This window comes from Carassius auratus, chromosome 38 (assembly GCF_003368295.1).
Source record: "Carassius auratus strain Wakin chromosome 38, ASM336829v1, whole genome shotgun sequence".
Lineage (NCBI taxonomy): Eukaryota > Metazoa > Chordata > Actinopteri > Cypriniformes > Cyprinidae > Carassius > Carassius auratus.
Genome location: NC_039280.1, coordinates 15,101,715 through 15,125,677, shown reverse-complemented (window position 1 = coordinate 15,125,677; position 23,963 = coordinate 15,101,715). Strand labels below are relative to the sequence as shown.

At 36.1% G+C, this 23,963-nt stretch overlaps 1 protein-coding gene across 8 annotated transcripts in view; it reads left to right on the top strand.

Moving 5' to 3' along the window:
* LOC113057193 (MAP/microtubule affinity-regulating kinase 3-like) overlaps nt 1-23,702 on the top strand; it is a 30,228-nt gene extending 6,526 nt beyond the window's left edge. For 2 of the 8 annotated variants that reach the window (XM_026224370.1, XM_026224372.1), the window contains exons 4-17: nt 3,272-3,320; nt 8,158-8,223; nt 8,312-8,382; nt 9,678-9,734; nt 9,865-10,101; nt 10,178-10,297; nt 11,151-11,250; nt 13,962-14,074; nt 14,162-14,312; nt 14,516-14,718; nt 15,575-15,678; nt 15,908-16,147; nt 16,344-16,370; nt 22,518-23,702. In XM_026224370.1, coding sequence (XP_026080155.1) covers nt 3,272-3,320; nt 8,158-8,223; nt 8,312-8,382; nt 9,678-9,734; nt 9,865-10,101; nt 10,178-10,297; nt 11,151-11,250; nt 13,962-14,074; nt 14,162-14,312; nt 14,516-14,718; nt 15,575-15,678; nt 15,908-16,147; nt 16,344-16,370; nt 22,518-22,875 — 1,896 coding nt within the window. In that variant the 3' untranslated portion in view covers nt 22,876-23,702. Of the gene's footprint in view, nt 1-3,271; nt 3,321-8,157; nt 8,224-8,311; nt 8,383-9,677; nt 9,735-9,864; nt 10,102-10,177; nt 10,298-11,150; nt 11,251-13,961; nt 14,075-14,161; nt 14,313-14,515; nt 14,719-15,574; nt 15,679-15,907; nt 16,148-16,343; nt 16,371-18,390; nt 18,501-20,470; nt 20,528-21,233; nt 21,279-22,517 lie in introns of all 8 variants that reach the window. The other 6 variants (XM_026224374.1, XM_026224375.1, XM_026224376.1 and 3 more) reach the window with 6 other exon arrangements.
* The last annotated feature ends 261 nt before the right edge of the window (nt 23,703-23,963 follow it).

The window sequence follows — 23,963 nt, the reverse complement described above, 5'->3', positions numbered from 1 at the left end:
TACCTTTTGTGGACCTTGACACGGTTATTTACATGGCAGTCTATGGGACAATCACAAGCCCCTCCAGGTTTTCCTCCAAAATATTTTAAATTGTGTTCCGAAGACGAATGGAGCTTTTACGAGTTGGGAACAACATGGGTGTAAGTGATTAATGACAATGTTCATTTTGGGTTGGAGTAACCCTTTAAAGTAGCCAATGAAGATGAGTTAATGAAAAAAGTTCATACATTTTAGGGTGGAGTATCCCTTTAACACAGTGTTTAAAATAATTAATTTTGAAATCTAAAAAGTGTGACTTTCAAATTGTCCTCACTCCTGTTTATACGATAGCTTGCATTACATTGAACCAGAGAGGTCTTAGTTTTGCTGCCAGGTTTTTTTTTTTTAAACTAAACTGAAATGTGATGTGACTAATGAACCTAGAGCTGCAGGAAGATGACGTCATGATGACACGGATTCGTTTCTGTTCTCATGATTGCTGTGAATAGCACCTGTACAGATGCAGATGGCAACTTCAGAATGCAGGAAAATCACAACTGATACAGTGTTATTTAATACCAGTCCAGTCCGGATCTTAATCAACAGTGGCTTCAAAAACATACATGATAAAAAAACTAAAAAACAATGCTTAACACAACGATATTACTGTAAACACTCAGAATAAATACATTTTTAGTAATAGGATTGAAGCCACTTTATACATAGCCACATTCCAATGTTTATAGTTTGGCAGTAGGTTGAGAATATATAATGGTATTATAACAGAATTATTTAGAGTTAATAAAATTGAGATTATTGTTTGAGTTTTAGGAGTCTGATTCTGTGTCTTCATTTACTTGCTGTTAAAGCAGTGGAGCATGCAGTGATGTTTTTAGGATTTCCAGGTTGTGTTACTCTAACACGTGTCCTCATGATTGTGCGTGTGCGTGTGTGTGTGTGTGTGTTGTTGTGAGTTGGAGGTTGTGTAATAGCCGTGGGCGTTTGAGGTCTGTTCCCTCGACTGAAGTGAGATGTTCTGCTGTGGACCGGTGGTTTTTAGTCATCGCAGAGGCGTTAAGACAGTGCACCGAAGGGAGAGAGAGTGCAAGAGCTATAAGAGATACGGAGGAAAACAGACAATTATGTGAAAATATAAATCAGAAATGAATTGGAATTCATATGAAACTGGAATAATAATAATAAAAAAACAGGTTATCATGTTAAATTAAGAATTTTAGTACCCCTGTTATGTGTGTCTTTTTTATTTTCCTTTTGCTAATTCTTTTATCTTAAACATTTTATGAAAGCATTGATCTTTTCTTAACAACAGATCTGGATGTCTTTTAATCAAGGAGTTGATGGATTCAGACATATTGACAGTCTAATAACAAACTCAGAGTGAGAAAGGGATGGCATCGTTTGAGTCATGTGTAATAAATCAATAGACACAGAGTCTTATCTGGCCTTTCTCAGACCTCTCTGCTTCACCAAACTTTTAGGCTGATAGTACAGAGACAAATCACCAGTGATTTGCATCTTGGAAAGTTTTCCCTCCTTTCTCTTTGACCCTTTACTTTTCTTATCATTGGAGTTTGCTGTATTCAGAGAGCAGTGTTGGCACTATTTCCACAGTAATTTTGCCGGCAATGTACTTCTACACTGTTTAATGACCTTCATGTTTTCAAAAGTTTCTGACTGATTTCAAAATGGTCATTTCAAAATGTCAGTTTCAGTGATCTGATTCAAAACACTTATCTATGAATCATTACAAATGTTCAGTGTGTACATTTAGTCTATCAGTTGAATTTGGTCAGAAAAACTAATTGTGAAGTAAATGCTATATGTAGAACATTTTAAAATAATTATTCATATATTTTGAAATGCAATTAATTGCTGTGTTGGCAAAGCTGAATTTTCAGAGGAACAGTATTTATTTAAAATAGAAATCATTTGTAACATTCTAAATATTAACTGAATGCATCTTTGCTGAATAAACAAATGGATTTCTCCTGATTAGTAGTAATAATTTTGCTTACTGACCTCAAAATTTTAACTGGGAGTCTAAGTCCTTTTACAAAAACATAGTTTTAGAAATTAACACATGAGTCTGGATTACTTTGCTTAATATTAAAGATGAATTAAAATTGTATTGAACCTGGAGCGTTTCTTTTACCCAACAATTTTTTTACGGTCTTCAGATTAAGGGAAGACACTACAGGCAAAAAACCTTTTTAATGGACTGGTGAATTGAGATTTTGTCCTGTTTTACCTTCACAACTTGTCTTCTTTTAGACTTGTTAACAAAAAGTCCAATATACACACAAGTTTTTTACACTTTAGCTGTTTGCATCTGTGGATTTCAATTTCAGTACATGTCTTTTAAAGGCTGTTTTCTCAAAATTAGTTTTTCCTTATGCACTGAGCCAGAAATCTTCACTTCATCAGATTATACAGTTTTATTCCAGTCTTTTTACATAGGGTCCTGTTCATAAGATTCATATGTAATTTGCCTAATTTATGTATCTTTTTTTTTTTGTTACTTAAACACTGTTTCTTTCTGTTCTGTTGACTCTGTTTTCTGATTTATAAATTGGTAAAGGGATATTCAAACAATAATTTCGAACCTGCCTTCATCCGATATTCAGTTTTCTTTTCTGGAAATATATGCATGTTTGTGCATATTTCATTAATAATGCCTCTTTTGCATATTAAAACTTGTAATACAAAACAGTTGTCTTAATGTTATGTGATTAATCCGTTGGGGAAGTATGGTGATTTAGTGAGTTTGTATTTACATCTTGTTCTATTACAGTATAGGAGTTCTGCAGTGGCCTCAATGTTTCATAGTTGAGGGAAAAAATGTTTATGAGTGGGTATAACTCACAGAATGTAGTGTGGTGAGAATTGGATTGGGTTTATGGTGTACCGAAAGTGTTTCCCTGTGGTCCAAAATCTCACCACGTCTCTCGCACCCTCTCCAAAGCTACACTTGTGATAGCAGGACGTGGAAAGCAATATGTGCTAACAGCTCAGGAACACAGTCTGCTTACTAGTGCTATTAAAGATGCATGACTCTTCCATTCCATTGAGAGGGGAGGATCCAGCCTTTTTTTTAGAGATCAATAATGAATAGCACTCCACTGAAAAGGAAACTCTCTGTTCGCTATGACAATGACACAGTCCAGCTGTATTTAGCTTCCTGTTTCATGTTAAAGCTGAAAGAAGATGCAGAGCTTTTAACAATTCATTGTGACATGTTGATTACATTTAGTTATGATCTTCTCTTCAACAGCTTTCCAGAGAAGTCACAATCATGAAGAATTTAAACCACCCAAATATTGGTGAGCATGTTTATATACACACACACACACACACACATACACACACCATTGTTTTTAACTAAACCTATAACTAAAAATATTTTCATTAATTGAATTAAAACTGAAATAAACTAAAATAGATAAAACGGTGAACTAAAACTGTAGCTAAAAAGATTTTTGTTGGTTGAATTCAAACTGAAATAAAACTAAATATAGAAAACTTGTAAACTAAAATTAAAACTAAAATCAAATAAAATATTAGATGAAAAACTTAATCTAAATTAAAATTAATATTTTTGGATTTGGCAACTAAAAACTCTTTTAAGTTGAATACTAAAAATACTAAATTTGAAATAAAATTAATAAAGATGACAAACATATAACAGAATGACTAACATTTATAAATGAAAACTGAAAATATAAAAATAAAAAACTTATTCAATATATTATTAACTATAATAATATAGAAATAACCAAAAGCAAAAGCCGATCACCACATCAACGTGGTGCCCTCTGGAAAATGACCTGAGAGAAGTTGACCAAAGTTGACGGTCCCAAGTGATAGGTGGAGTGACGCATTGGTTGGATTACTTTTCGGTTAGATCAAAGGCTAGGCCTAGTTAAAAATTGGATCTGAACATGTCCCCCATAGGCGATGCGTGTCGTCCACGACCCAAACAACGTGAAAAATGTGCGAGGATTCCCTGCTGATGGACAAAGCGGGCTAAAGACGAGAGTCCAAATACGAATTGCAGTGTTAAATGTTGGAATAATGACCGGTAGTGGCCGAAGCTTTAAAGAACTGCCACACTTTTGACATTGCATGCTTTTAAGAAACCAGTTGGAAAGGCTGTTGAAATGACGTTGGGCTCGCAGTCAGTGAGAAGCAGTGGGACAATGTCAATGGAGTCCATTGAATTTCCGATCGACTCGTGGCCATCAAGATGAAATCAAACAAGGCGACTCTTTGAGTTGTCTCAAGCCACGCCCTGCAGACGGGCTGCCCTGACAACGAGAAGGATGCTTTCTGGAAGAGCTTAGATGCCCACCTCCAAACCGTAGGTTCCCAGACGAATACATTGCAATTGGTGGTGATTTAAATGGACATGTTGGATCAGCTAGGGGTGGATAAGAAGCGTTGCATGGTGGAATGGGTTTGGCGACCAAAATGAAGGCTGCAACCGCATTTTGTAGTGCGCCGAAGCCCATGACTTGGCCGTTGTCAATACCTTCTTCAGGAAGGCCAAGCCAAGCCACCGCATCACCTGCACCAGTGGCGGCTGCACATCGCAAATCAACTACATGCTTATCTGTTGATAAGATTTGAAACTCGTGGCAAACGCAAAAATGATCCCATCGGAAGAAGTCAGCCTTCAGCATTGCCTGCTCTTCATAGATCTCAAATTGGACGTTACCAGTGAGAAGCGCTGGTAAGCGCTATGCTTTCCAGTATGGAAAACATCAAATGGTGGGGCCTTCCCGAGTGCAAAGCCCAGCTATCGGCCCACCTGGACTCCATGGATGTGGACATGGACCAGCCAGCATCAGCCATCTGGGATGAAGCGGTGAGACAAGTTTACGAAGTCAAGGCGTGGTTTCAGTCCTGCACCGATGGCGATTTCCAACGATAAAGCCCTCAAATCCACAGCAAAACGAACCATGGCAGCAGCACAAGCAGCCCGTTACTAAATTGGTCATGCCAAAAGAGGTGTTGCACCAATCACGTCCAAGATGATGGAAGGACAGCTCCAATGTTACAGACATGTTATGCACAGTGGCGAAAATTCTGTAGGGCGGACTGCCTTGGGTCTCAAGATTGAAGGCTAGATGCCACATGGACGACCAAAGAAAAGATGGAAGGACCAGATTACTGAAGACATGCATCATCTGAACGTTATCCCTGAAGATTTCTTGGATCGAGCCAAATGGAGACCAGCGTGCTGCCATTGCATGTGATAAATGATAGGATGAAGAAGTAACTTGATACTTGTTTCCACTTACCTCTTTTTGAGTCTGTGCAACAGCCTATAAGTAATGGCTTAGGTAATGCTATTCTCATTTAGTTTAATTGATTCTCCTACATTTGTTGTCATTTCCTGTTTGCAAACAGAATGATTATCAGAGCCAGACACGTCGTCATGTCTTCACACAGAGGGGCTTTATGTAGCACTAGACTGTGTTTAGAAACACTGTCGGTGGTGCAGCATGAGAGAGAGCTGCATGGTGTTTCACGACAGACAGATGTTCAACAAAATGGGAAGACATGGAACATGCTTTAAATGTACAGAGGGTGATTTATAAATAACAAATGATTTAATTTATTTGACTAGGCAGCATTTTCAAATTAATTGTCTAATTAATTTTTAATCTAAAATTTGTATTTTACTTCAGTTTTATTTTAATTAACAAAATAGATTTAATATCTAGTTCATATATATATATATTAGGGCTGCACGTTCTCAAGTTTTTCATTAACCGTTAACCGAGGCCCTTAGCGGTTAATACTCGGTTAACCATAGTGTGCCATAGTAACCATAACCATAGTAATTTCTGGACATTGGCCAAAAAAAAAAAAAAGGAATGTCCGACAAAATTTAATCTCTCCGGTCAAATTGTCCTATTAAAACTGCCTAATAATGCCGCCCATTAACACAATCTGAATTTGAGAATAAGCCTAAAATGTATAAGACAAAAGGTAACAAGCAGACTCCGCGGCCGCCTCGCTAAGGCTATGACTACGACTATGTTTGACACGTACAATATTTGAAAATCGATAATTATTTATTTATTTATTTATTTAAATTACATTTATATCTGAATTTATGTCAACCTATAGACTTTCAAATATCAAAATGTCATGAATTAATATGTATTTTTGTACAAACAAAAACATATTTTCCTATTATACTTTGCCTGGAAACGCTTCCAACAAGGCGTCGGTTCTATTTCTAGCATGCACGCGTCGAGCAGCGCCTGAGCCACGCGTCTCACGCAGGCAGTCGGCAAGCTCTAACCTGTTAACATGGGAACCGAATTAAAAACAGACACACCACGCATCCAGTGTGTCCTGACCGGCCTAATGATGCCCGGGTGTTGGCTGTTGAGATTACAACAATGAGGTTGTACTTGAAGTATATCTAAGCACTGTATTGCAATACTTGCATTTTGCCCCGTCACTCGTATTAGCCCGCTTCATATTAGAAAAATGACTTGCGCTCTGGCGGTCTCTGGTGGTGCAAAAATGTATTACAACTAAATTCAATTCACGCCATTGACGTCACTTAACCGAGCAAAATGTTTCACTCGGTTACATGGACACCCCTAATTTATATATATATATATATATATATATATATATATATATATATATATATATATATATATATATATATATATATATATATATATATATATATATATATATATAGCATGGTACCGCTGCTTTTTCTTCTGTGTGGGTGTATTCAAGCCGCGCGCTTCAGTTTGAATCTGAATAGTGTATATTCACGGAGTTACGATAGATACGGGTAGGCGAAGATTATTATGCAAAGTTTTCCTAGTGACGTACATAGAGATGGGCAAAAGATTTGAAATCTATAACGACTCGTTTCAGCGATTCAGAGTCGACTCCTTACTTTAGAAGCCAATAACTTCGTGTACTTTTTGGTTTAATTATTTGCACATTGTTTACACTGATGGGCAGCTACATCATACACTGTAATACAGGTAATTTTTGATTTCCCATCTGTGTGGCACTTTAAACAGAGGACAAATAAAATGGCCCTTTGTTCCCTTTGCAAAAACGATATGGTGTACCACGGCAGCACAACTGCAATGCTCGAGCACCTCAGAGTAAAACATCTTGGCGCTCTCCGGTGTTACGGTTTAACTGGTTACCGTGTGATCTGGTGACCAACTTCCTGGTTCAGGGTCTGATATTCTTGCGCTTGCGGCATTCTGAAAAGTTGAGGTTTTTATAACTCGATGCGATGCGGACGCGCCTGGAAAAAACGAGCGCGTCGTGACTGCATCGCTTCCATTATGAGCGTGCTTATCGCGCGCCTACATTGGAAATAACGAACTTGAGCGCAAAAGACGTGATATGTGAACTGCCCCTTAAAAGACAGCGCGCCGCGAGACAACAGTCACAAACCACCAGCTCCAGATATCTGGAAACCATGCTAAACCATAGCAGAACCCTGACTACATTTTATGGTCAGTGATGCTAAAGAACATTTCATGACGTCTCAGACAATTGTAAATTTGTGGCTTCTGTGGTTTAATTATAAACGCTATCATAATCTCATATTTACCATTGTAAAATAATTTTCTTTGCCTCTTTATTATCTTATACTGTAAAAACTTCAACCACATAGGTTGAAAATGAATAAAGGTTGAAATATTATATTAGAAGTTGTACTTATATTTTTTTTGTAAAGTTATCCAAAGGATTTATTAGCTAATTTAAAAAAAGAACATTAGATTAATTATTTATTGTAATAAAAATAATCGTTAGATTAGTCGACTAATCGAAAAAAATAAGCGTTAGATTAGTCGACAAAAAATAATCGTTAGTTGCAGCTCTAAACTGTATTTATTAATGTGTTTATTAATCTTTTTTAAGTCTGTTTATAATATTGTGTATATAAAAATATATGTATTTTATAGCATATGTATGCATATAAACTTTTTTTTTTCTTTAAACACCAGTACTTTAGAATAAGCATTTAATCTGCATTATACAGTCCACCTGATTTGTACCTGATTTGATATTAAAGACACCTTTTTCTTTTGCTTCCTTTTAATCTTTGATGATCATTTATCTCTTCTCTATAATTACCTGTCTCTCTCTTTATAGTCAAACTGTTTGAGGTGATAGAGACTGAGAAGACACTGTTTCTTGTGATGGAATATGCCAGCGGAGGTAAGTGTGTGTGAGAGAGAGTTTCGTTTTGCATCCTTGTCTTTCCTGAGGGTTTATTTCTGACCTCTGTGCTCTCTGTCTCCTGCAGGTGAGGTGTTTGACTATCTAGTGGCTCATGGGAGGATGAAAGAGAAAGAGGCCAGAGCTAAATTTAGACAGGTGCAGTTCTCTTCCTGTTTTCTTTCAACATGTTAGACACACACTGTGATTGGTTTTAAACTCTGTGTGAGTTTAAATTAGTTCATCAGCCTCGTTGTGTCCAGTAATGACCCCAGCCCAATAAACCCACGTCTTGATTGTTATTAAAGACCCCTTTTAACATGTTTGTTGTGTTAGGTTACTCAGTTATGTCACTGCAGTAAAATGTGGAGAGACTGAATACACTGGCATTAAGTAGGAATGCAGTTAATTAATGTTGTGCAGCTGTGCCATATTATCTGCACTCAGAGCGTGTTCGTTACATCATAATTGAACTGGGGATGGAGCAGTGAGTCATTATTAGCAGGGTTGAGTCTAGACAGTTCTGTGGAACAGAAGAGCCAATCAATGCTAGCCATTGAATTTTTAGAAATGCTATTAATGTGATTCGACAACCCATGACAGGCTTGGCCTGGACCAATGTCCTTTTCCTCAAATGAATTTAGTAATATCTATGTCACTACATCTGATTAGATGCAAGCAGTTTTCCACTTTTATTTTTTGAATATTAAGTGATCAATATCTAAAGGAACTTAAAGTTTTGCCAGTACAAAAGTTATGTTTAGGTTTATGTGTAAGTGAGATGTGTTTCTGTGCTGCTAGCACCAGTGGTAATGGCCTAGAAAAAAAAAAGTGTGTGTGTGTTTTATATACATATATATGCGAACAGTTTTAATCTATTTGAAATAAGTCTCTTTTGCGTGCCAAGGCTGCATTTATTTGATCAAAAGTACAATAAAAACATCAATATTGTAAAACATTTTTACTCCAGTCTTCAGTGTCACATGATCCTTCAGAAATCATAGTTTTTTTTTTTAAAGATTCTTTGATTAATAGAAAGTTAGTTATTTTTTTTTTTATAATTATAAATTATTTACTATCAGTTTTAGTCAGTTTTATAGATCCTTGCTGAATAAATGTATTAATTTGATCTTTAAAAATTCTTACTGACCTCAAACTTTTGAATTGTACTTTATAATAAATAAAAAAAGTGATGTTCAAAATCATCCCACAAATCACTTTAGGTTGTATTTGCACATTTAAAGAAAAATAAATAAATAACAAAAACGGCATCATCTTAAAGCCTCTTTAACATTTGGAGGATCCTTCTGCAAGATTGTAAATTTAATGTTTTGCCATGTATACCAAAACAAAGTTTCAATATTTGTTAGTTTAAAAGGTAAAACAACTGATTGAATATATTTATTTAATGATTTCAAGCCTGACAAATGATCTGATTTGTATTATTTGTACAGATTGTGTCAGCTGTGCAGTATTGTCACCAAAAACACATTGTTCACAGAGATTTGAAGGTAAGAAGTTTTTTTTTGCGAAAGCAGATATGGCTCCTATGGCTGTATTAAAGTGCATATGTGTAATAACATGTATGGAAAATGCAAACAAGATGAAAAGAAGCTAAAAGTGTTCTGTGTGTTTCCCCAGGCTGAAAACCTGCTGCTAGATGCTGATATGAACATTAAGATAGCTGACTTCGGCTTCAGTAACGAGTTCATGGTGGGAAATAAGCTGGACACGTTCTGTGGCAGCCCCCCTTACGCTGCCCCCGAGCTCTTTCAGGGAAAGAAGTACGACGGGCCGGAGGTGGACGTGTGGAGTTTGGGCGTCATACTCTATACGCTGGTCAGCGGCTCCTTGCCCTTCGATGGACAGAATCTCAAGGTTTTACTTCCTTTTATCAGTGTTTATATGTGTTTGTATGCTTCGCTGTATACTTACCGCTGTGTGTTTTCCACAGGAACTGCGTGAACGTGTGTTACGTGGAAAATATAGGATCCCTTTTTACATGTCCACGGATTGTGAGAACCTTCTCAAGAGATTCCTGGTCTTGAACCCAACCAAAAGGGGAACGTTAGAGGTTAGTCTCTGTCTCTATCCATCTATCGTACCTCTTTTCTGGTTGCCTTGTTTTTTTTTTTGTTTTTTTTGTTTTTTTAATCATTTTTCATGACATTTTTCAAAACACTTGTTCTGTACTAAAAGCAAAGGGGAGTGATAAATTCAGTATTTATATATGTATACCATTATAAAATGAAGCTGTCATTGCTCAGAAATATTCAGTGAAAATTTGGTGTTTTTCATGTATTATACTTACTTCAGTGAAAGTATGTTGTTATCTTGGTGTCATATAAGTGAGAATTATGAAATATTCTTGTAGGCACAGGTTTACTGTATTTTACTTTATCTTTAAACATTTATATTATAATAGAAATTTATTTTATTTTATTTTTTAATTAATACTTTTATTCAGCATGGATATATTTAATTGGTCAAAAGTGACATTTAAAGACGTAAAATGAGATAAATGTAGCTCTATAAATAGCTTTGTCATTACAGGACTAAATGTAAATTTTAAAATATACATTTTCATAATATTTCACAATATTACTATAATTTTGATTACATAAATGCAAGCCTTGGTGAGTATAAATTACTTCTTTCAAAAACATAATAAAAAAAAAATCAATGGTAGTGTTCAGTTAGGGCTTATTTATTTATTTTTATTAATTTAGCTTTTTTTTATTTTGTTGCAATGATCATTCCTCTGATAAAAGTTAGTCTGAAAGCAAATATATGCATGTATAGATATACTGAATACCAAAGGCTGAAAAAAAAAGAGAAATTTCTAGCTATGTCACCTAGAAATGTTGACGTCTGCCATTGCATTGAGTCTCAGACAGGATATTAATATTTTTTTGTTTCTCCTTCAGCAAATCATGAAGGAACGCTGGATCAATGCTGGCTTTGAAGACAATGAACTCAAACCCTTCCTTGAGCCAGAGGCCGACATCTCAGACCAGAAGAGAATAGGTGAGAGGAAACTACACTGCAGTTAATTCGTTTGCCTCTATATCAATGTTCATTTTCATGCAGCGGAAACATTTCGCATGATCAACTTCGGAGCCCAGGGCGATTTATATTTCTATCACAACACTGAGAGAAAGCGTCCAGAGACAATGAAATGAGGGTGCAGAGGGCACTCTTGTTAGTGTGTGTTGTTGCGTAATACCCAGCAGCTGGCTCCCTGCTTTATCAACATCCCCGATGTCTACTCCTCCCTCTCCCGCTCTATTTCAGCGAGGATCTCCCCCTGTAGCAATGTGATATGATCACATGACTCCCGGTACGAGAGCTTAGCTCGCAGGAGCACGAGGCAGTGCGGTGCAGCCCTGCTTTGCACGCTTATCTGCAGTCGACCCGCACATACACCTGCCAGTGTAACCACACATATACATGAGTGCACACCTGGCGACTTATTGAGGAAACTGCAGATACAAGAACACTTGAATGTGGAAGTCAGAGAACATGGTGATTGTGCTCGTCTAGTCTCACGTTGAGAGGAGCATGCTGGAGCCTGGCAGCCCACAGAGAGGTCCTTGTGTATGTGTGTGTGGAGAAGAGGTGAAACGAGAAGCTTTGGCTCTTTGAAGGAAAGCACTTCGGTCAACCAACATATGGATTCCCATGAGCCCATTAAAAGGCAGATCTGAGAGGGAGAAGGTGGCTTAATTCATGCAATATATCTTTCCGTCTTCCGTCATGCATCAATAGAGAGAGCTCTTCGTCACACAACATCCGACTGGCTCCAGTATCATGTAGATGTGCTCTTGAAAACCTCTAAACATCCTAACCAGTTTTACTTGTGTTCTACTTACCGTTTAAGTTTTTCAACTTTGGGGTTTATAAATTACTGACTCATTACATTCAGTTACTTTTGACGGATGCTTTTCACCAAAACGACAAACAGTCGTTTAATAAGTGCTCAGTAGACTTGTTTTTCTTGTTGGTACAATTACAAATTACTGTTAATTATATACAATTATTAAAATAAATCATTTATTAATTATTAAAGTGATTTATTTAGGGGTTGCACATTATTTTACAGTTTGTGTACTGTGTAATTACAGTGTACTTACCCAAGAAAGTACGGAGTAAGGTAACTAAATGAACTTAACAAGGTTAGTTTAAGGTTTAGTTCCTAGTTATTTCTCATTTATTCTAAGTACTGTAGTAAGCTCATGTGTAATGCAGAACAGGACAGCAAAGTGCCTCTGCATTCATTCATGTTAGGTTTCGTGGACCAACAAACAGCATTTTTATTATTTATTTTACAGCATTTATGAATATAAAAATTTTCTTTAGTAATGTTTGTTCATTTTCTATTAACTAATGGGCTATTATTATCTTTTTTTTTTTTTACTTAATATTGAAAATGGGTAAGACTTTAGAATAAGGTTCCATTAGTTAATGTTAGTTAACTACTTTCGTTAACATGAACTAAGCAAGAACAATCCTTCTACAGCATTTATAAGTCTTAGTTCATGTTAATTTCAACATTTACTAATGCATTATTTAAATCAAAAGTTGTGCTTGTTAACATTAGTTAATGCACTGTGAATTACCATGAACTAACAATGAATAACTGTATTTTCATTAACTAACATTAACTAATGGAACCTTATTCTAAAGTGTTACCTAAAAAGGTATTAATTGTTTAAAAGTTATATTGAAATTTGTGTTTGAATATATTTTAACATGTAATTTATTTCCGTGATGCGAAGCTGAATTTTCTGTATTTATTAATCCAGTCTTTCTGTCATTCTAATATGCTGATTTGGTGTTTAAACCTGACTTATTATTATTATTATTATTATTATTATTAATTAATTAAAAAAAAAAGTTTTAGAGGTCAGTAAAATGTCTTTACTGCCATATGACCAATTCTCACTATTAACAAGTTGCTAATTAGCATGCATTGACACATTGACTGCTTATCAGTGCATATCAAGCACATATTCTGGATGACCTTATTCTACATCCCTAATCCTACCCAATACCTAAAATGAAAAACTATTTTACTAACTATTAATAGTAATCAGCATATTAGTAGGCAAAAGTTGTAGTTAATGGCAAGAATTGGACTTTAAAATAAAATGTGACCAATACATTTTTTTTTTTTTACAAAAAAATTATACAGACCTTAATGTTTGATTTGTAGTGTATGTAAAATTACCGTTATCCAGTATTAGTAAATGCTACAAAATCCTGTGCATAATAGCCATTCCATGAACTAATGTAAAGTGTTACCTAATAAATGTATCGGAGTTAAAAACAGAAGGTACAGTGTATTCTCTTTTAAGGAACAGTGAATGGGTGGCTACAGGACGGATCTGTGTATTGTTAGCCATGTGTAGGAGGAGCGGATGACTCATTCTTACAAATAAACTGGATTTATCTCTTGGTATCGACCTACTGGTTTATAGTGTCTGCATAGCAACTGAGTGGGGTGATGTGTGATACGATTATGCTAACATGTTGAATATTAAATTATCCTCAATCTCTAAAAGATGCTATAGTCTACAATTAGTGTCTGATTTGGTAAACAGCAGCCCTCATTGTAGATATCATTCATGTTCTTAATACAAACAGTGTGGGATTGCTTGTGTGCTTTCTGTGTAATGATCTAAACTGAAAAAAGTCTCTAAAATTGATCTGAATTCTTTGTGTGTGTCATTCTCCAGATGTGATGGTGGGAATGGGCTTCTCTAAAGAGAAGATCCAGGAGTCTTTGTCCAAAATGAACTATGACGAGATCACAGCCATATACCTACTTCTGGGAAGGAAGACCAATGAGGTGCGCTGCTAATGAAGAGTGGCTACTTACAACTGATTTTATGGTCTATGTTACAAATGTGACTTGCTGCTGTGGTGTGTTTTGTAGGAGGTCAGTGAATCCAGCTCCAGTACTAATCTCTCCGTGGCGAAGAGCAGAACCACCGGTGAGATGAACGGCCAGTCACCATCGCACCTGAAGGTCCAGAGAAGCGTCTCCTCCAGCGAATCCAGAAAATCTAGACGCCACAACGAACAAGGTGACGTTCTCTTCACAAACAGACTAATATTAGCTTTTTGGATCCAAAAGGTGCATATGTGCACAGACTATCAACGGAATAAAAATTATACAACTCTAGTATCTACTCAAGTCTACTTTATTCATGATTTGCCTCTTAACTAATTCAGTGAATTACACATCTGAATCTTTGCTGAGAAAATCTCCCGAATGTCTCTTTCACAGTTGGTGTGGTCGCTAACTCAGCGTTGAGTAACTCCAAGAAGACGGTTCCTGTCCCAGCTGACGGTGACGGCAAACAGGAAGGTGGAGTCACCGCACGTAAACCGCCCACTCACAGCCCCCCGAGCCCACTGCTGGGTAATGCCAACAACCCAAACAAAACAGAAATACCTGACCGCAAGAGAGGAAACTCCATCACACCTAATGTGAGTTCACCCTCACTGATGATGTGTGTGTGTGTGCTGGTATATATGGTTTAGGATGACACACGTGTGTAATGACATAGGTACTACAACGTAAACATGGTTTTTGAGGAGTCCAATAAACCACAAATGCAAGTGTGTGTGTGTGTATGTATGTATGTGTAAATATATGTGTGTGTGTGGTGTGTATGTATGTTTGAGAACTTTCTACTGTATTAATTATTTTGTCTTATTGAACTGTTTTTATTGTGCAGCACATTGGTCAACCCATGGTTGTGTTTAATAGTGCTATATAAATAAAATTGACATAGACATATAAATTACTAGTCAAAACTTTGGGGTCCAGGAGATTTTCTTTTTGTTGTTGTGGTTGAAAGAATTGAATACTTTTATTTGGCAAGGCTGAATTAAATTGATCAAAAGCGATAGTAAAGACATTTATAATATTACAAAGAATGCTGAAAAAAAAATGTTTTATGATTTCCACAGAAATATAAAGCAGTACTACTGCTTTCAACATTGATAATAATAAGAAATGGTTCTTGAGCAGAAAACACCATATTAGAGTCATTTCTGAAGGATCATGTGACACTAAACACTGGACTAATGTTGCTGTATCAGCTTTGCATCACGGAGATGAATTACGTTTTACAATATAATGAAATGGAAAACAGTTTTAATAAATTGTAATAATATTTCAAAATATTACTTCTTTTTACTGTATTTTTAATCAAATAAATGCAGCCTTGGTGAGCATAAGAGACGTCTTCAAAAACATCAAAGAAAATCTCACCGACCCCAAGCTTTTGAATGCTAGTTCCCTTGATGATAGAGTTTGTGTTTTCTTTCCATCACACAGAATAACTCTGGATCGGGAGGCATGTCAAGGAGAAACACGTACGTGTGCACTGAGAAAAACAACCCAGACCACCTTTCTGTCATTCCTAATGGGAAGGAGAACAGGTACAGGTTGCCCTTTGTGTGTCTTGATTGATGCCCTTAATATGTGCATTAGGCAACTTTATACGCTAATTTTTAACAGGCATTAATGCAGTTTGCCACTTCACAGACACTCCGGGCTGTATTTTATTTTTGCAGTGTGTTGAAGTTGTTCCTAGCACCTTGCTGTACCACCTGGGTCACAGGAACAGTTTGTTTGTGAAACCAAGCCTGACTTTGTCTCCGTCTGTAGTGTGACGTTGTCTCCTGGCTCTCGGGACCCGGGTGCCTCCACTCACAGCATCAGCACCGCTGCCACTCCTGATAAAACACGTTTCCCACGAGGCACTGCGAGCCGCAGCACCTTCCACGGACAGCTGAGAGATCGTCGCACGGCCACCTACAACGGCCCACCTGCCTCGCCCACACAGCCCCGCAGCCGCGGTAATGCCAACAACCTGCTCACCAAGCTGACCTCCAAACTCACGCGCAGGTAAACACACATTCACATGCATTAACACAGCGTTTTTTACAGTGCCAGTGACATAAGATTGAGGCCTGAGTCTTCCTTCCTTTTCCTGACTTTCTTTTGTTTGTATTTTTTTCTTAAGGGTTCATTAGAACGGTTTATTTTGCTCATCTTTGTAATGTCTATTCTTTATTTTTTATTTTTCATTCTTGTGTTGTAGAAATATGTCATTCAGGTTTTCCAAAAGGTAGGACATCGAGTTCATGGGGTGTAAATCTGTCTTTAACGTAATGAGAGGAGTCCGGGGGCTGACGCACTAACCCATAGTGATTTGATTGCAGTGATTTGGAGTTTAATGCTCTCTCAATGGTTGATTACAGCATGCTTTAAAACACTTGCTGCATCCTAGTGCGATCATCATATCAAATCAATCTGCCGCTCTTTTAACTGATTGCTACTAATCAAAATGTTTGCATGACACAAGCTGATTGTGCAAAACAATGTGTATGACTTAATTCAAGGGCTTCGGTACATTTACAGCTGTACAGGGTGTAGAGAGATCAGTTTGGCATTCATCTGCAGTAGCTCTGTGTGATTCCTGGACCAAAAAAAAATTAGCTAATTTCCTTTTTTTTTTTTTTTTTTTTTTTTTTTTTTTGTAAAACGGGCAATGATTTGCAATGCCGTTGAAAAGTTTGGGATCAGTAAGGTTGTTGTTGTTATTACTGAACAAAATTGACTGTTAAGACTTTTGCAAAATACTTTCAATTGCTGTTCCTTTGAACTTTCATCATCAAAAAAATAAAATAAAATGTATATATTATGGTTTCCGCAAAGACATACACAGTACAACTGTTTTTAAAATTTCAGTAATTTGAAATATTTATTGAATTGTGAATCATCATATATTGCTGTTTTACTTTATTTTTGATCAAGGAAATGCAGCCTTGGTGAGCACAGGAATAAATAAATAACATTTAAAAACTAGAAAAAGTCTTACTGAGCCCAGTGTTTACAAACGGTGCTGTAAAAGTTTTCATTGTGTGAAGAGTAAACAGAGCTCTGAAGAATAGATTAAAAACTAATTTGAATGATAGAAAATTATTAATATAAAATTATTATAAATGGAAATTATATTGAAATTATGAAGATCTGGTTAATTCATAATGGATCCACAGTGCCATCTGGTGGGGAAAAAAGAAAGTGAAAAAAATGAAATGATTATTCTTATGGTCCAGTTTTAGAAAAGAGATTAGTGTGGACTGAGACCCAGTCGCAAATGTAGACCTAAATGAAATCGGAGTTAATTGTAGGGCCAAGTACATTACAAACTGGGCTGAAGCTAAAGTCCTCTTTAAAGGAACTATACTGAACTATAGGCCTGTGCCCCTGCAAACACCTACAACATGGGTATATCCATAAGACTCCAATAACCAGAGATAAAGATTGTGTACATAATTATTTAATGAAAGAATTATCTACTGGTTTTATCAAATCTAAAATGCCTCTGTAATGTTTTCTTAGTTTGAGACTATAGTGAGACACTCAGTCACTCAGTGTGTCCCAGGTGTGAGTGTTTGCTGCTGAGCTCAGTTTATGATTGTCTGGTGAATGTGATTTGATTTACTCTGACTGTTGGATCACTCTTCAGATTGATGGGTAGTGTTGTTCTTCACCAGATACATGTACACACTAATGTTCAAAAGTTTGGAATAATAAAGATACATTTTTTTTTGGATGGAAGCCGCTTATGTTCACCAAAGTTCTATTTATTTGATCGAAAATAAAGTAAAAACATTAATACTGTTAAATACGGTCACAATTAAAAATGTTGAATCAATTTTAAACTGTAATTTATTTCCTGTTATGGAAAATCCCTTTTATATAATATTCTAGGATTCTTTAAATATTTTAACAAGAAGATAATGTGTCCTTACAAATCCTAAACTTTTGAACTGTATTGTGATATAATGTCTAAAGCATATGGACACATCTTAAAGAAGGGTTTTTGGTGGGAGGAGTCTGTAGTGGCTCACAGGGAGGATTTGAAGTAAGCTGCAGCAGACTCATGTTGAACGACCTTCAGGAGTCTCCTTCTCATCATCAGATTTGGGAACTGATCACACACTTTCTCTAACATTACGAAATGCCCTTTTAATGCTGAAACTGTCTCAATCTATCCCTCTCTTCCCCTGTGTTTCCTTCTCTTCCTCCCTCCCCTTCCTTCCTTCCCTTTATCTCTTTCTCTGTCTGTCTTCCTCCCTCAGGGTCACTCTTGACCCGAGCAAACGGCAGTCTGCCGTCAAATCAGGGCCGGCTGCCCCCTCTGTGCCCCCCACCCTCACAGTCCCCTCCAACCCTGCGGCAAAGACTCTTAGTAAGTCTGCGCTCCACTCTTTTACAGTCTTCCTCTTTCTGTATCATCCCCCTCTCCTCCAGCCTCTTCCCTTCCCACCACACCACGGGGTTCCCACGGCCATGGAAAACATGGAAATAGCAGGACAGTTTAAAATAGTTTTTCAGGACTGGAAATGGAATTTTTCAGGATTTTAATGGAATTTTTATTATAAATGTATAAATGAATATATTTACATCGCCTTATTTATAATAAGGTTCCACTTTTCATTAGTTAACAAAGAACCAACACTGAAAATACATAAACATTCATTCATTTTAAATTTTATTAAATTTTAAATTAAATCATTTTGATTAGTTTATTTCATTTTAAATCATTAAATCAATAAATTAAATCATTATTAAATTCAGATGGTGTTTGTTATATTATTTAATTGCCTATTTGGATATTATTTAGATAACTGTTCATTGTTAGTTCATCAGGTTAACAAAGACTCATAAATATGGTAACAGATTTTGTTAGATTATTGGGTGAACTATCCCTTTAACTAAGTTTTGTCATTAATAACTCACCCTCATGTTGTTCCAAACCCGTGAGACTCCGTTCATCTTTGGAACACAGTTTAAGATATTTTAGATTTAGTCTGAGAGCTCTCAGTCCCTCCATTGAAGCTGTGTGTACGGTATACTGTCCATGTCCAGAAAGGTAAGAAAAACATCATCAAAGTAGTCCATGTGACATCAGAGGGTCAGTTCGGAATGTTTGAAGCATCAATAATACATTTTGGTCCAAAAATAGCAAAAACTACGACTTTAATCAGCATTCTCTTCTCTTCCGGGTCTGTTGTGAGAGAGAGTTCAAAACACTGCAGTTTAGTGATATGAGGTTCACGAACGAATCACTTGATGTAACCGGATCTTCTTGAACCAGTTCACCAAATCGAACTGAATCGAACTGAATTTGCGTCTCCAACACGCATTAATCCACTATTGACTTTAGCTGTTAACTTTTTTTAATGTGGCTGACACTCCCTCTGAGTTCAAACAAACCAATATCCCGGAGTAATTAATTTACTCAAACAGTACACTGACTGAACTGCTGTGAAGAGAGAACTGAAGATGAACACTGAGCCGAGTCAGATAATGACTCGTTCATGACCACGTTCGTTAAAATATCCTAAACTGTGTTATGATGATAAATGGAGGTCTTACGGGTTTGGAACAACATGAGGGTAAGTTATTAATGACATAATATTGATTTTTGGGTGAACTAACCCTTTAATGGATTAACTAATGTTAATTAAAGGGACCTTATTGGTCAAGTATAAATTAATAAAATGTATTATACAAATTAAAAACATCCCTCTCTCTCTATACATACATATATTAAATTACACTTTTAAAAAAATTTTTATTTAAAAAATAGTGTGTATATACATTTAATTTTTTTACATGTATGTGTATATATAACAATATATTATTATTATTAAATATATTGATTAATATATCAATTATAAATAGTAATATACATTTTATGTGTTATTATATATTCAATAAATTATATATCAAATAAAATACTTTATTTTTAAAAAGATTAAGTGTGTGTGTACACAAATACACATGTATACATTTTTTTATATATTTCACAAGTGTAAGGTATGTTAGTTGTGTTTATATATAATATTTAACATTTGTATTTATATTGTAGAAATGGTATACTTAACATCAATTCAATATGGCGTAAAATATTTTATTAACACATTTGAAATTATTCTTGCCAATAAATCTGTCCAACAGATGGTTCTAAAGGATTCAATATAAGCGAATCCGTTTTCATTCGTGACTTTGAATGATTCCTGTAAATTCATTAGTCCAGTAGAGTGGGAACCCTGTCTCTAAACATGTGGCTCTGTAATGGCTGTTTGTTTTATCTGCGTCCACCAGTTTAATTTCTTTTCTTTTTGTCGGCTTTGGACTGCTCTTTTCTTCCAGATTCAGAAGCTCTGGCTATAGGCAGTTGTAGAGTGTCACAGATGAAGAGTGTCTGGAGTAAGGGCTCGTTTAAACATGAACAACAGCTACAAATTCACATTGTGTTTAATGGAGATCGAAAGGCTGTGCGTGTTTGTGTGCGTGCATGTGTGCTTGAGTGCCTGCGTGCGTGTGTGTGTGGGTGTGTGTGAGAGAGAGAGAGAGCAAACGACTGTGTTGTCTGTCGATTTTAGTTCAAAACATTGGCATATCCATAAACGCACTACGACACGCACCCTCTCGCATGCGAAGAACACAGTATACACTGTATGTATAGACATGTCCTCTATATCTGTATATGCGTCTGATGTCAGCATCCAGCGCTCAGAACAGGCTTTTACCCATGATGCACTCTTTCAGTGATCTTCTAGATATATATTATTCTTTGAAAGAAGCAGCATGGCAACAAACCACTGTACATATTCAGGTGTCCAAGTTAATCGTAAGAGTCTTGTAGAAGTTGTTTTGTGTTTTGTCCAGCGTACTGATGACACCAAGTCTTTGTGGGGGTTCACTTTTTGCTTACCTCTTTTTTTGTTGTTGTTGTTGTTTGCTGTCCATTTTTTGCTCTCTCATTCAGTCTCTATCTATCTCATTGTGCATTTAGTGATTTGCTCTAAATGACTAAAAATTATTTCCTTTTCCCTTTCTGTCTCTCTCTGTCCATTCCTTTTTGCTCCATTGTGATTGCTAACCTTTCAACAACAAAAAAAAACAATAAAAGAGTCTCAACCGAGTTTGAGAGAAGCGGGAGATTTGAGGGCTCAAGGTGAGGTGTCAGTGACTGTGGAAACCCGTACTTCCTCTCCTGGTTGATTATTTCCGTGTGTTGTGGACGTGTATTTTCCGTCTCCCACTGTAGGAGAGATCAGAGTGTATGTTAGTGTAGAGGGCCATTAGTCTGCTTTATTCATGTTAAATGTTTTGAGTGGTGTGCTTTTTCTTTTTTTCTTTTTTTTACATTAGGGCTGGGTGATGTTAATGTTAATGTGTTTTTTATTTATGTTTATTATTATTTTTATACAGTACATATTTATTTAGCTGGTTATTTGAAATTATTTAACACTGCAAATATCAAAATAATTTAAATGCACTTTATTTTAGCAGAAAGCATAATTAGACTAGTTGTGCAGACTGTAGTGTTGATAAATATTTGGCAATAAGCGTCTCTGAATAAAAGTGGCAATGTGACTTAAATGTATATTCAAATATTTTAGTTTATATATTTAATATTAAATTGCATATTAGCAATTTTTTTATGTGATAAACACTTTAACTAGATTAGACTATTTTTATGTTTTTGCAAGGACGAATTCAATTTATTAAGTGACAAGCTTTCTAATCCAAATAAATACTCTTTTGAACTTTTTTTAAGTGTAAGTTTCTACAAAAATATTAAGCAGCACTGATAATAAGAAATGTTTTTCGAGCATCAAATCAGCATATTAAAATGATTTCTAAAGGATCATGTGACACTGAAGACTGGAGTAATGATGCTGACAATTCAGCTTTGATATCACAGGAATAAATTGCATTTTAAAATATATTAATATTTAATAATTATTAAATAATTTGAAAATTGCAATAATATTTCACAATTTGACAGTTTTTACTGTATTTTTAATTAAATAATTGCAGACTTAGTGAGCATAAGTGACTTGTGTGAAAAATATAATCAAACCTAAACATTATTATATTAAAAATAATGCAGATTTTATAATTTTTCTTTTCTTTTTCTTTCTTTCTATATCACCAAGCCCTATTTTATTTTACATGGCATTAAAAATGAGCTGCTTGTGTGCATGCCCTCGTCTGCTGTGCATTTGATTTGGCATTAATTCCCATGTGTGATGATAACCCATGCATGCAGCTGCTGCTCTGATTCTTCACTACCATCGTGATAAAGTTTTAGTGTATTAGTAACCTCAATACAAGAAACGTCCTTCTTCATCCTTTGCCTTAACCTTACCTCCCTCTCTTTCCATTCCCATCCCGCTCTGTCCCACAGTCGCCATGTATCTGGGGATCAGCAAAAAGATGAAGGGAAAGATGGAGAAGACGGGAAACCCCGCTCTCTCCGTTTCACCTGGAGTATGAACACCACCAGCACCATGGAGCCAGCCGACATCATAAATGAGATCCGCAAAGTTCTGGATGCCAACAGCTGCAGTCACCAGCAGCGCGAACGCTTTCTGCTTCTCTGTGCCCACGGGGACAGCCGCACCGACAGCCTCATCCAGTGGGAGATGGAGGTTTGCAAACTGCCCCGGCTCTCACTTAATGGTGTCCGTTTTAAGAGGATATCTGGCAACTCCATTGCTTTTAAGAACATTGCTTCCAAAGTTGCAGGTGAACTCAAGCTATGAATATATCTTTATTCTAACTACATAGAGAAATTTATGAAATGGTTCAGTTCAGTATAGACAAACAAATTAAGCTGTACAATCGTAAGGTAGCAGTTTAATAATATTTTTTTTTTTAATAAACCACTTAAATGTATTTGAAAAAAATGTATATATTTTAACATTGCTTAAAGCAATAATTTCGTTACATCGATCACACAATTATCGTATTATCGTGCAAGTCGTTAAATGCTGTAAAAAGAGCAGGTTTGAACCTTTCAGTGTTACGATTGTATGATGCTCCGAGAATGTTCAGAGAGGAACTCCTTGCCATCGCCATCTTTGCAGACGGAGGAGTTGAGGCTCAAGAAGTTGATGCTATATGGAGATTTGTGGGGTTTCGTTTTGTTTTTGCTTTTTAACAGGCACTATTCTGTGGTGGTTTTAAGTATCGCGTGTTTTGGGCGGCTCTTGTGTAAAGGGTTTCGCCCGAATCTTGAGTTGCTTTTTGAAAAATTGCTCTGCGCCTCTATGTATTGAGGGTGCTCGTCTGTGAAAGCGGCTGCAGTAAACCTGATTCGAGCTCAGTTTCACTGTTTGAATGTTATTAAGAGCAACATTGATGTTTTATAATTTATTTCACTTTTGCCCACTCAAATGTATTTTTGGTGTAAATATACTTTATGCGGCAAGTACACATTGTCATACAGTTTTGTTGGAGTTCTCTGAAACCAAGAGGGCATCTTGTAATCTTTCACTTCTAAGACACACCACAGATTCCATTAAACTATCTGTAACTTGTCACAGTGTTCACTGCAGAGATCTAATACAGCTACAAAATGATCTCAACATTTGTTCTGCCTCTTTTTCATGTTTTTTTCCTGACTCTTCCTATTGTATGAGCTGCATCTGAACTTTGAAAGCATTATACATTTTAAAATAGTAAGCATTTAATTGTAATGGTAAAGTAGAATTTTTAGCATCATTACACTCTTCAGTGTCACTCATGCTTTTAAAATCATTTTAATATGCTGCTCAAGACACATTTCTTATTACCAATGCTGAAAACAGTGGTGTTGCTTAATACTTTTGTGGAAGCCATCAATCATCCT